The following is a 13,779-nucleotide window of genomic DNA, read 5'->3' on the forward strand; positions in this document are numbered from 1 at the left end:
GTGATGAACTCCCTCAGAGACTCTGGTGCTTCTTGGGGTTTTCAGGAGGAGGAGGAGGATACAGAACAAAATGTGACATCCAATGAGATGCTGTGAACTGCCAGCCACTGTATACAGAAGAGTTCTCAACAGCTGCAGAATCAGCTGTTCTACACTTAATCTGTCACAGCTATCCATGTACTAATCCAGCCATATCAGAAAGAAGTGGCCATTTATTTTCTTGTTATAAAAATGACCAAGTATTTTGGCTTAGCCTGGCATTCCTCTTCTGCTCCCAAGATACAGCCCCTTTCTGATGTAGATTTGTGTACATTTGTGTATGTTAACAGTCTGGTAGCAAGGCTGCTGGGAAGAGTGTATATTGTAGGTGTTGTGTTGTAAATAACCCATGTGCTGAGGCAGCAGATAGTGATCATATAAATCACAGTCATCTAGGGCAATTAGGCCTAGAACCCTAATCCTTCAGTTCCAAAAGCACAGGCCTCTTCCACTTGAGGTAAAGGGGAAAAAAATCACACAGCATCACACATACACACAACCAGCATCTTACAGTGGCACAAAGTTTACTTACTTCTGGAAGAGGCTAGGGAACTGCAGCACAGATGCAGCTGCCAGGACTCCCACAACATCACCCTCTTCCACCTCTGGTTCAGTACTGTATAAATTCTTGAGTGCTATAGCAAAGGCTTCACAATGCAATATACAAACAAACAAAAAAACCTTCAGCATTAGATTGTGCTTTCCTTTAAAATGGGGGCGGCTGCTGCACAAAGGATACGGCGCGTCTCCTGTTCAGTGTAGATAGTAAATTATTCGCTGAGACCACATGGTGGGGAAAAGGTCTAGTGTAGGCAAAGCCTTACTGTTAGCTTCATGCTCAGTTCAGTTAATGCTCAGAGACTAACCCTGGGCTTACAAGCACAACCCAAGAATCTGGCAGTGCCCCTGAATGGTGAAAAGTCCCAGAAACACCAGTGTCGAGACCTTTAGAGGAAGATACTGAAAAAAAAGTCCTTTGAATTTTTCAGCAAATAAATGTCATATCCCAGCTGCCCTTCTTGAGAGAGATGGTTTGCATGCTTTCCCAACATGACTGCAAATAAGTGAGATCTAGGCTATAAAATAAGCATAGGTTGCTCTACGATAAAATTAACTCCTATGCATTGGGCTTGTACAAACCTATGTGCTGCTCCTGCTTAAATGGGATTTAAGTGGTGGATTGTCCTTATGCTGGCCCTCTGCACAGGGGTGAGTTTGACTGCTAGCATATAAAATGCCACCCCCACTCCATGGCTCAACAGGGAGTATGTCTGATCTGACTGGCAGGGGATAGACAAGCCCTGGGGTCCTGAAAGGAGGAGGAGAGGTTAGCCCATCCCTGTTCCCTGCTACCCCATTAAAGTTAAAATTGATAAAGTTGGGGTTTGCCACTTTAAATTCTATCCCTGTGTCTGCGTTCCATTCTCATGTGTGTCCTGATCAATGGGCCAAATGTCAGCATCAGAAATCTCCCTAAAAACAAACATTCTAACAAAATAACAAATGCTTCTTTATATTGACATTTCAGAAGTGTCCAAATAAGAAATCTGGTTTTATTTTTGTCCCCCACAGAGCACAAAGACTTAATTTGATGTAGGAATGTCGTGGACGCAGTGAAATATCCAGTTTGCATTTGTGGTGATAGTCACTATCTAAATGACAATTTGCCATCTCTACCTTACCAATTCTAGTGACTTCTGGGTCCTGAACATCCAATGAAATGATGATCTTTTTCATTTTTGACTTCTCTTTGCCGAGTGCCTTAGTTTTCTGAGCAGCCGGGTTGGACTGTTTATTGTGTTTACCTTCTACCAAGAAACAAATTTGGATATACATGAAGATTTCATATGCGACTTGTGGTATTGTATTCACAGTACACATTCCAGAATACTTTGCTACACAACTCACTTTGGCAACCAATAAATAATTCCTGCTTAGGTGTAATACACAAAGAATGAAATATTTCCCCTCCATCAGAATTGACACCCGTCTTTGGCAATCTCAACAGAGAAGCCAAGAGACCATGGAAACTGAGTTATCCTGGCAGTGGTCCTTCCAAAATCAGGTTAAGGAGATATTGGCCATAAGCTGTACAATTTCCATTAACTTCAGTGGACTATGGGTTAGGTTCCATGTTTTTATTGCCATGCAGAACAGACTAGGAAAAGCTATCATGAGTCTGTGTCCACTCATTTCTCTCCTGTAGAGGAATTAACCCAGAAGTCCAACCCCTTCAGGAGCACTCAGAAGTCAGGACAGATCCATGTGACAAACTGTATTGACTGATAACTGGGCACTGTCCTTGAGAGAACCAAACCTTAATTATAGGAAATTAAAACCAACTTGGTTTCTTATTAATCTTCTCCTCTCCAAGACAACACCACAAGACTTCTGAATTTTTTCATTAGGCACTACTAAGAATACCTTTTTTGCTTTTGTGCTGGCTTTCCAAATCATTTATGTTCACTGGCTCTACTGCAGAAATTAAAAGCTGTGACAGCGTCTTGGATTTAAATAAATAGATACGATGAAGCTCCCATAAGAAGCCCAGGCACTCCAAGGCCACATCTAAAGAGACAGAATAGTTGGGTAATTATAACACTTGTGTTAAAATTCAGATTCTGATCCTAGTTACACCAGTGAGAATGTGGAGTAACTCCATGGAGCATTTTTTATTCAGATCATTATTTCTGTGACAGTATTTATCTGAGATGACCTCACCCGGTTCCATATCTTCTGTCATCTTCTGCGTGTGGGAAAAGATGACTTCTTTTGTGCAGGCTTGATTGGAGTGTACCCTCAAAGAAGAAAAGTTGAGGCAAAACCAACATTAAACATATTTATACATATTTCTCCTCTTGGTTTTTTTTTAAGGCTAGTATAAAAAGACGTAAGAAACATTTGTTACCTCTCTAGCTCATCGCCCTTCTGAGATTGTGGTGATAAACGTGGGCAATGGTCTTGTGTTTCAAGTTCCAGATCCGATGTCTGAATCTTTGGTTCATCAGACAGGGACACAGGTGTGTCAGCTGAAGAATTAAGGAAAGCACATTTCCTTATTATTGACTCAATGTATGTTGGTTAGGAAAATCCCAGGCAATGTCAGTTTAGCAAAACAAGACTTTTTTCCCACTCAGGAAAAATAGTTGGATTGATCACGTTGTTACTTAAGAACTCAAAGAGTTGAGTTCTTGATTCACAATTACAGGCTCTTTACAATTTTCACATCATTCACAGAGGAAAATAATACTTTACTATCTTGTCAGAATTCAAATATAGCATGATTAGGGCTCCTATGTGCTATAGTAATACAAATAATATTCTTGGGGTGAGGATGGCTAAGGCACGAGTATGGGGAGTTCAGTTCAATTCTTGGCTCTGCTAAACACATCCTTGGCTGCTCTTAGGCAAATCACTTAGGCCTTGATTTAGCAAAGCATTTAAACCCCATCTTAATTTTAAGCCCAGGATTAAAGCCCATTGACTTCAATAGGATTTAAAAATGTATCTGAAGTGAAGGACATGCATAAGTGCATTGTTAAATAGGACTTTGCACTGCCTAAAAGAGCTTTGCCAAACTGGAGTGTAAAAAAAAAAAAAAAAATCTATCCTTGCCTCAGTTTCCCCATAATGAAATGGGAATAATGGTCTAATTAACTGGCCATAGGGCACAGCTGTAGTTCCAACTAGTAATATTGTGAAGGAAAGTAACAACTGTGAGCTTTTAGGCAGCTGCAGCTTTGCCACCATTCTTGCCCAACCTCAAAGGTGTATTGTGTGGCTAAGTTCATTGCTATGTAAAGCATTGTACAATGCAAAGTATTATTTACCACTGTATTTCTAGATAACTAAATCCTCTCTGCATTGACTGACTTATAGCTGAAAACCCATGTCTCTGATGCGAATTGTACCTGTACTTTTAGTTTTGCCAGGGATTAGGCCTTTTTGCGGACCTATGGGTTAATAATGGCTTCACCTAAATGCACTGATAATCTTTTAGAAAGGGACCCTTAAAAGATTTGTTCAAACACGTTGCCATGTGATGAAAGACAGCTGTGACTAGGGCTGTTACAGTGGTTCAGATACCAACACAGAACTCCGTCCTCACAAAAAAAACCTTTCCCCCAGAACTGGAACCTCTTTTGAGGTTCTGAGGTCCTCAGCCACTGCGCCACCCACAACTCCCTCTTGACTGGGGATCCACTCCCTTGTTCTGCAGCAGCAAAACCAGAAATGCTTTGCTGGGCTCTTTTGCTGCTGTCGAGTCTGTAAATGCTCCAGAAGGTTGTTGTTAGATCTGTTCACCATCTCTGGTCTTTGCTCCTAAATATTTTAATGTTTAAATGGACAGCAGCAGCATTTCGGTGTCTCATTGCCAACGCTAAACATTCAAAATCAAGTCCGTTCCAAAAAGGATGAGACTGGCCTTTTTTTTTTTTAAGAAAGACTTTTTTTAAAAATAATAAATTTGGAGTTTTTTTCTTTGATTTCTGGTTTTTGAGTTTTTACAGTACAGGTGGTCACATTTTCAAGCTTTTCCTTGCAACCACAAGAATTAGAAACATATTTTTTTAATGAAAGCTGAGACTCTCGTGTACTCGGTTGTCTCCAGAAACTGGGGCTTTAAGTCACACAGCAAGTATGCAAAACTCACAATAACATCGCGAGAGCCGGCAACATTGCGTTGCTGCAGAATGAGAGGGTAAGCAAGCCATCTGCCTCCAGAAGAACAGCCCTACAGAGGTTGGGGAGGGAAGTGTGCACCAGCTGGTATGTCAAAGACATCATGTCTATTGCTCAGCTCTAGCAGTAGGTTTACAGGCCAATTCTGAACATCCAAAGAAGGAGAAGGGATCAATTGGCTGGTTCCAAACATCTAGGAGGGTATATAACAGCCATTTATTCATCCCTGGAATAGTAGACTAGATCTGAAGGTGGTGGTTGATCAGATGGATTTTCCCCAAGTACCAAGTGGCACCCAGTTGCCGTGGGTTTTAGTTGGGAGGATGGGGGACTCTAAGTTCAAATCCAAACTTACCCAAAGTTCAGGAGTGTTTGGAGTGGAGATTTTCTTGTGGGCACATTTCTATTGAAAACGCATGAGAAATAGCAAATCACGCTTTCTCCTGTCTCCCTACCTGTCATCATCCTCTTCAGGGTCTCGTTGAGGCAGACTCTGAAAGCCTTATTGGCTTGTGCAGTTCCTAAGAGATCACAGCTTAGGCTGTAAGGGAACTGCCAGCGATTGGTGAAACCAGCTTGTATGCGGAAGTAACGTCTCAAGGGCAATGGAGCCTTAAACAAACATAACGATAAATCTTTGTAATATGTGTTTCTCAAGGTCTGGGTTTCTGCACCAAGAGTGTTCTTGGAGCACAGAAGCAAGCACTCTATCAAGTCAAATCTACAATGTGTACACCAGTCATCACTTCTCAGAATGGAGATGGGTGAAAACCAGAATTATGTAGTAGCTTCTCTTCCCTGACCTAGAGGTTTGGGAGATCTGATCAGATAGGACCCACATATACCACACTAGTCTTGGTTTTACTAAGCCAATACCCATCTGAAAAAGTTATGCAAACCCACCTTACTTAGAGTCTTTCTCTGACTTCTAAACTCAGTTCTTATCCCAATCAAAATTCCACTACAGGCATTGACATTCACTTGGCTTCATAACAAAAGCATGAAAAAATGCACATTTAATTTAGTTACTGTGTGAAACAATAAATTGGCCCTGGGTCACTGGTAATATATGTGAATCTTCTGATATGCTTAGGCTGAATTCTGAGATTATAACAAAACTTGAAACTAGAGGCCTTTCAAGGTCATAACAGACATTCTGCATTGCTCCAGTTATTGCCACACTTATTTACTTGCACCATTCTCTCATCCTGCTTTCTGCGAAGTCAATGGGAATTTTATACATGTATGGTAGAAAGAGCAAAATATTGGCGAGAAGTGTTGATTGGGTCTGAAAAGAAAATTTTGCCCTTAGTACAAAAATGTATATGCTTATATGAGAATTATTCCAAGATTTTCTCTAAGATGGCTGTGCCTTTTTCACTGTTTGATTTATGCTGTTTGGAGGTGTACTTATTTAACTATTAGTGATCAAAATGAAATAATTTGGTAGGCTGGTAAATTATTTTGTACCTCACGGGATGGAAGGTTGGATTTGTGGGCACTTGATGGTGCACTGGGCCCACAAGCGGTCAGTGGAGTGACAGGCAGGTTGCAGCTGGGCTTTAGGGACAAAGCTGTCCGTCTTTGATGGTATGGGAAGAGGAACATGTTGTGGGGGATACTTACATTCATCTGCTGTACTGATTATTGCTTTAGGGAAGAATGATCTTTCTTGAGGCTTGCACTGAGGTGAATTTGAGAGTCAGGATTTAGCAGGAATGCTGGTTGGATACGGGCCAGTGGTATCAGACATAAAGGAGGTTTGGTTTGAAATGCTTGCAAGGCAGCTAGGACAGGAAGCAGTCAAATCTCCTTATGTGGATCACGTCTGGAGAAGTGTGAACCAGGACATCGCTACAGTCTTACTGGACACAGGTGATACAATCACTGCATGCAGGAAAATCAGGTACAATGGTCTTGAGCACTACAGGGAAACTGGGCTCATTTATCAAACATGGAGGCCAATTTGTGGTTAGGAGAACTTAGAGATTGGATTGGTGGAAGGCAGATACCAGGCACTGGGTGGAGCAACACGCCAAGCTAATTGCTGGCATCCCAGTGACCGTGCAGGTGAGATGCTCAAGGGTGTTCCCAGAGACAAGCATGGATGAGAGACCCTGAAGAGGACTGGTGGACTCTGTTAGCCTGGAGGAAGAAAGAGACCCCTTAAATTTTCATTGACTGAGGTGCTGTCAACCCTCCTCACAGAAAGGATCCAAAGGTGGGCTGAATTGTAGGGGTTGGGTTGAATATATATTTAGTAAGAGGCCATTTACGAGGCCAGAGGGTAGTTTAGACCTCCCTATTAAAGTTAAAGCATAATAAAATGGTGGCTTTCGGCTTTGAAACCCACCCCTGCACCATTTCTGCATTTGCAGATCAATGGCACTTTGAATCTCATCATCTTCACAACCCCAAAAAGCTGGAGTGAAATTTGCAATCTCTGCCACCTAATTATCCTGTGTCACAATGGATTCGTCTTTAAGAACTGAATTACAATTACTACAGTTCTAGGGTGTCTACTAGTTGTTTTCAGGAGCCTGCCTATACAATAGTAAATACATATGTGTAACTCCCATTAGCATTATTGGTAGTTATCCTCATATATATGCTATCAGTGAGAGAATAGATCATAGTCTTCAGTGCTTATAGCTACAAAAATCAATAACTGTCATATGTTTGGGAGTGACAGTTTAGAGATTCTTATGCTATTTAGACTCTAACAAGACATAGGCATCAATCTGAAGATATTATACCTACCTTGGGTATTTTCTTTTCACTTGGGGAAAGTCCTCCCAGGGCTGCAAAAGGGACTGAGAGCAAATAGCTGAGAGGTAAAGGAACACAGTTAAAATTTCAAAAAAAAAAAAAAAAATCTCTGCAAAGGTTCTGTTCATGTCAGTAAAGCATGAGACCAAAACTACATTTTAAAAATTCATAACGTTCCTCACATTCTCTCTACTAGAGAAGGATCAAATTCTACCCTTTGATTTGGGTGCGCAATTCCCAGGGAATTAATGAGAAATGCATTGCCAGTTCTGAAGACAGAATTTGACTATTTCATATTTAAAATCTATGGGCCCTGGGATGCTCAGCACCTTTGAAAGTGAGATCGTGGAGGTCTCAAATTGAGGCACAATGAATTAGTGAGCACATTTGAAAACTCAGCCTTAACTTTGTGTCTTGGTTTCCACAGCTATACAATGGGGATATTTTCCTCCCAGTGCGTTTTTTTTTAGGCTAAATTCAGTAATGGCTGCAGAGCCCTAGGATAAGATAAGAGGAGGAAAATGCAAGTATGTGAGACGTCAGAAGGAAGTTTTCCTGCAGCATGCATGTATCAGTTGCATAGTGTTGCAGGAATCATTTGAAAACAAAAGTCAATTCTGTGAGATGGGAAGTGATCTCTCTTATTAGACAAGGAATCATCATTCAGCAGGAAATCTCACTGCTCCTTTCAAATATATCTGAAAACATTCACTCATACTTACCAATCTGCTGGTTTAGTATCTAACGAAGGAATCTTGGGAACAAAAGTAGTCAGCTGTGCTAACTCTAGTGATTTCCGACTGGAGACTAAACCAGCAGTAGTCTTTAAATTCGCCATGATGAATGCTGTTAATAATGGTCAACTTTCTTATGTATTGCTGGTCTTAAACACAGCTGGGGAGGGTTGGGGACTAGTTGCAGAAGGATCACATCCCCCTTCCCCTGCCATCCACTGCCTTGGAGTTCTTCTAGATAGGCTACTGCATCATGTTTCCATGGAAGACACAAGACACAGTCTGTATTGGAACACAAGGGACCGTTCTAGTGGTCATCAGATGCAGACAGTTTGTTACTATGACAAGTTCTTCCTATTATGACATCATGAAATCCTTGAAGAAATGATGTATAAAGCATCCTGCAGCTACATTGTAACAGAAACACCCCCATTTGATAATACCCCATTGACAACTAGTATTTGAGATGTCATTTATCCAGTTCTTAATCCATTTAACGTGTGGTTTTTTATATGATATAGACCTAACTTTTAAAATCAAAAAGCCTTACAGAAGTCAATGTATATCACATCTCTGCAGTTATCTTTTATCAATCAAACTGGTAATCTCAAAGAAGGCAATCAGGTTTGACAAGACTGTTTTCCATAAAACTCTGTTGAGTAGCATTAATTATATTCCTACCCTTTAATTCTTTATTGAATCATTCCTCAGCTTTTCCATTATTTTGTCTGGGACTGATGTCAGACTAAGTGGCCGATAGTTACCTGTACCTATGCATTGCATCAGAAGAACTGTGCTCGCTACATCCACGTGTAAATGCTATTACAGCTAACTTAGCTCTAGCATAGTTACTATGTATAGTGTGGACAGAAATAAGAACAAGGGTAGCCCAGCTGTGCTAGAGACTAATCCTCCCTTGATAGCTGACGTACATTTTTACAAAATGGCCCAGATACTAGTATTATGGATCACAACTGGGAGGCTGCATGTCTGTATAATGTGAAGTCTCTGGATGGGTTGTCAACTGTAGGGCCTGAACCCAAAACCCTATGGATCAAAAAGTATAAATCTCTACTGCCTGAACAAAAAGACTGAGTTCTTAGCTTAAAGCCAGTAGCACAGTCCGCCATTAGAAGAGACAGAGGCAGCATGGGTTACACTCACACTGAAACAGCCTTACAGCAGAATATTTAAGCACAGATACTGATTGACCCAAGTGCTGCATACAAGTTTTTATTTCATTCGCTACCAAACAATGGTTTGAAATTGAATCTTCATGTGGAAAATGTTCACATAAAAGAAATTGAACTGCACTATACGTTCAGTTCCCAAATCCCTGGATGGCAGTTTAGATATGCACCATCATTAAAATCCACAGTCTATTTTTAAGTACTCCCCTTTAATATAGATATTAAAAGTCAGAAGCCTCCAGAGTTTCTTATTCCACATCAAGAACTAGGGACCAATCCTGAAGCTTGCTTTAGTTGCAGGAAAATCTAAGGATGAAGCAAAGTCAACATAGATGTATAAATTCTTACAGGTGTGTTTGTCTCACAAATTAGACCAAAATTTTAAGCCTTTTTTAAAATCACACACATTTTAGAAAGACTTAATAGTAATAGGTATTTCTTGATTTTCTTTTTTCAATTTTTTATGTGGATTGAAATATTCCACTGCAGCCTTGAATCAAAAGATTTCAGTATTGAGCCAGTCTGAGTGCCTGAAACTCTTTAGAAAATGACTGCAATCAAAGGGAAATTAATTTACAGGGAAAGGGAGTGAAAGCTGTATGGTTTGTCCATTAAGCAAGGGTTTGATTGGGGTTTGCCATTCTTACAGATGGTTACATTCTGGGAATCTGTGTCCCAGAAATACCATTCCAGAGTATGGATTCTTTTCACTGGGAGGCGGACATCGCCTGCCCACCTACTCCTCTCCAGAAGGTCCATTTAGTCACAACAGTCTCACCATCTCTGAAGAGACTGGGAAAGTGAGGAAGCCCAGTCTCTGCTTCTAGTGACCAAAGGAGATGAACAAAGGAGATTTGGGGTATGTCTAAACTGCAAAAAAAAGACCCGCAGCATCAAGTCTCAGAGTCTGGGTCAACTGACTTGGCTCGCACTACAGAGCTAAAAATAGTAGTGTAGATATTTGGGCTCTGGCTGGAGCCCATGGTCTGAAACCCGGTGAGGGAGGTGGATCTCAGAGCCCAGGCTCCAGCCCAACGCTGAATGTCTACACTACGATTTTTAGCCCCATAGCATGAGCCCCTCAAGATGAAGTCTGATGAACTGAGCTCTGAAACTCACTGCCATTGGTCTTTTTTCACAGTGTAGACGTTCCATTTTGGTCTACTACCATAACAGGTAGAGATAAATGAGTGAGTCCACAAGAACCCACCTAGCCACTCCCACCTCCCAGGGAGTAGCCATAGATCTCTAAGGTAATGAAGGTCAGAGGCTAGGAGTAAAACCAAACCAAATTATTGTTCCAACAGATCCCATCTTTGGACTCTCACTTTCCGGAAAGCAAGAATCAATTCCCATAATCAGCCTCCATCCCATTCATCCCCATGGCCTTTCAACATTTTGGGAGGAAGAATTAGCATCCCTAACAGTCAGAAACGGGTAGACAAACTTGATCCTAGATGAGGAAAAAACTGGATGAAGTCCCTTATGTTTTACTTCCTATAAGACCAGCCCTGCACACAGAAGTTTTAGAATACTTCCCTGCCCATTTTCTCTGGATGGCAAATATTGACTTTTAGTGTCTGGTCTCACTGTATTCTGAATGGAGATCAATTTTATATGGATTTTGGGACTCTTCTCCCCACCACCAACTCAGTCAATGTCTATATCTAAAATCTTTTTAAGACATCTCTTAAACGCTCACTCCACAGACATCATCCATCATTTATTTATTTATATAGATAAACAGGTTTAACATATATATTTAATTTCCAATATTACAAATGTTACAAATTACAGTATTACAAATTAAATGTTACATGTATATAAAGGAAAATATGGTCCTTTAATGCTGAATAGTAGCCACTGAAGGAACTATCAGGTAGATCCAACTTGGCTAAAGGGCCTTCCCCAAATGCTAGCTTCAGCTGTTGGGTGAAAGGCAGCATGTATCCGAAGAATTAGCAATCTCTCCTTTCGTGCAATTTTTACAACTAACCACTACATACTTTTTTTTTCTTTTCTTTACCATATTCAAAGAATATATCCTGTTAAGCAATGTAATCAGTAGGGATTCTCTCAAGACATCTTAGCAGAGGAAGTGATTGGCAATCCCAGTTTAAAGATGCAGTTTTACTAACTAAGAAACATTATTAGACACTGCACACATTTTATTCTCTCATTAAAGTATGTAATGTAGAAAGACACTACTTCTGACCATAGTTTCACTATTACAGAACTGTCTGTAATAAAGACAATAAATATTTAGCAGAATATAACAGTTTCAAGGAGCTGGATCAAAGTAATTCAAGATAACAATAAAATGAAAAAACCCTGCTGATTTGCTAAATACCCTTTTATACATATTAGATTACATTTGTGTGAATAGTCTTAGTAAATACTCTCAGCTGAGTTCCTTTGTGTTGCTGCAATCTTATTATTATTCAATATTTCTATTAAGGTGGCTCCCAGGAGCCGTAGTCATAGACCAGAACTCCATTGTGCGAGGAGCTGTAAAAACATAGAACACTGTCTCTGCCCCAAAGAGCTTACAATCTAAATATAAGACAAAAAACAACAGCTGGGATACAGACAGATGGGCGAATACAAGGAAACAATTCGATAACATTGGTCTGCATGATCAGCAATACTTTCAAAGCAGATCAGAGTTACACTATATCCTGAAGATATAGCAGCGTCAGCAATTTTATGTAAAGCAGCAATTAAGTCAAATGGATTTTACAGCCATCCTAAACAAAACGAAGGGAGTTTTGTAGATGCCTGCAGACTCCGAAGAATAAGTTATTGTCTTGCAATGATTTTCAACAAATTACTGAAGAACCAAAACTGGAAATCTAGTGAATTTGTAATTGTATTGTGAGTACAATTGCATTTGTCTAGTGAGTTCCATAAACACAAAGACCAGTTTTTTTTCAATGATTTTGTAAAGTCAGATCTCTAAATCCATATTAAAAATATACCCTCATTTAGCTATAGCAATTGGACTTGAAGCAGAAATTAACTCAGCGAAGTCCTATGACCTGTGCTATGCAGATGGTCAGACCAGAAGATTACAATGGTCCTTTCTGGCCTTAAAAAGCTATGAATATTAAGCATAAATTAAGATATTTAGGTTGCTATGGAGCACACAATAGTTGAACTACTACTAATGCCTGCTGTTTATATAGTGCCTTTCATCTTGAATGACCCGAAGTGCTTTATGCTTTACTGTACAAGCAAATACACAAATTATTATAGTCTTGCTCCTGTTCCCATTGAAGTCAATTAGAAGAGAATCAGGCTCTATATACAAGGATCACTCCACACATTATTAAAATACCTACATTTAGGACAGGAAGCAAAGAATACTATATCCAACTGAAATCACAGAGGCCATTTAGATAAGCAGAATGTCATTACTCAAGTTGTAATTTGGCTAGGACACTGGGATTAACTCCACTATCCTTAAATCTAGCAACAGAGTAAGTTGATCTTTTGGAAGGAAGCCCACCAGTTGACAACCATTTTGCAGATTAATGTTGTTTTGCTGTTTCATAGCAAGGTTCTCAGATTGTCACATTGGTCGACAGAAAATATCCATAATGTAGAATCTTTTCATACATTGTTCCTCCTCTCCTCAACTTTGGTTTGAATGATTCATGTTAATGATGATGATGAACATTCTTTGAAGGATTGTTAGATACATTATGGTGTGTTAGATTTTTCAATTACTTTTTGAAATTTTCAGTTTGTTTTTTAATTTACTTATGCCAACAATTCAAAATCATTTCAAACAAGTAAATCCTTCTTTACCATGCTACAAGGCTGCTACTTGCAGCTAAGGTAGTGGGGTTTTTTCTAGGTATAATATCACATTAATGTATAAAAGTTCTGTAATAATGTGTATGTTCCAGTGGAACATTATATATTATCCCTAGAAGCTCCTTAGGCTAAAGAGGGGGTAGGATAGGGAGGTTGCCTACACTGTTAAGTCACAGTATAATCTATTTCCGCCACTGTACATTTCCTTTGAGCCTCCATCTTTTCATGCCAGACTTAACTACTCCCTTTCAGATATCTCTAACCTCCACTAATTGTTGTATTATATGTGAGCAACATTCTTAGGACTAGTTAGTCATTTTTTCTAAAAAGGCAGCCTTGTAGCGTGGGTTTACTGGGGTTTTGTTTTGTTTTTCATTTCAAGTTAAACAGCAGATGCCACAACACTGCAGAGACAAGGAGCGATAAGTGGCTTATGGAGATGGTGTTTCTTGAACCCAGGCTTTTGGCATTACAGTTGTTTGAATAACAACAGTGAACGCTCACTCCAGGTGCTTTGGATCCATCCCTTCTTGCCCGTTCACAGA

At 39.9% G+C, this 13,779-nt stretch overlaps 1 protein-coding gene across 1 annotated transcript in view; it reads right to left on the minus strand.

Annotated features, from left to right (window-relative positions):
- Positions 1 to 8,634, minus strand: part of BTBD16 (BTB domain containing 16) — a 46,783-nt gene extending 38,149 nt beyond the window's left edge. Inside the window, exons 1-8 of the mRNA XM_043551963.1 lie at positions 8,214 to 8,634; positions 7,483 to 7,549; positions 5,178 to 5,334; positions 2,948 to 3,068; positions 2,761 to 2,837; positions 2,464 to 2,607; positions 1,722 to 1,847; positions 572 to 686 (exon numbers count right to left, since the gene is read on the minus strand). Coding sequence (XP_043407898.1) covers positions 572 to 686; positions 1,722 to 1,847; positions 2,464 to 2,607; positions 2,761 to 2,837; positions 2,948 to 3,068; positions 5,178 to 5,334; positions 7,483 to 7,549; positions 8,214 to 8,329 — 923 coding nt within the window. The 5' untranslated portion in view covers positions 8,330 to 8,634. The remainder of the gene's footprint in view (positions 1 to 571; positions 687 to 1,721; positions 1,848 to 2,463; positions 2,608 to 2,760; positions 2,838 to 2,947; positions 3,069 to 5,177; positions 5,335 to 7,482; positions 7,550 to 8,213) is intronic.
- Between the last annotated feature and the right edge of the window lie 5,145 nt (positions 8,635 to 13,779).

Source organism: Chelonia mydas, chromosome 7 (genome assembly GCF_015237465.2).
Source record: "Chelonia mydas isolate rCheMyd1 chromosome 7, rCheMyd1.pri.v2, whole genome shotgun sequence".
Lineage (NCBI taxonomy): Eukaryota > Metazoa > Chordata > Testudines > Cheloniidae > Chelonia > Chelonia mydas.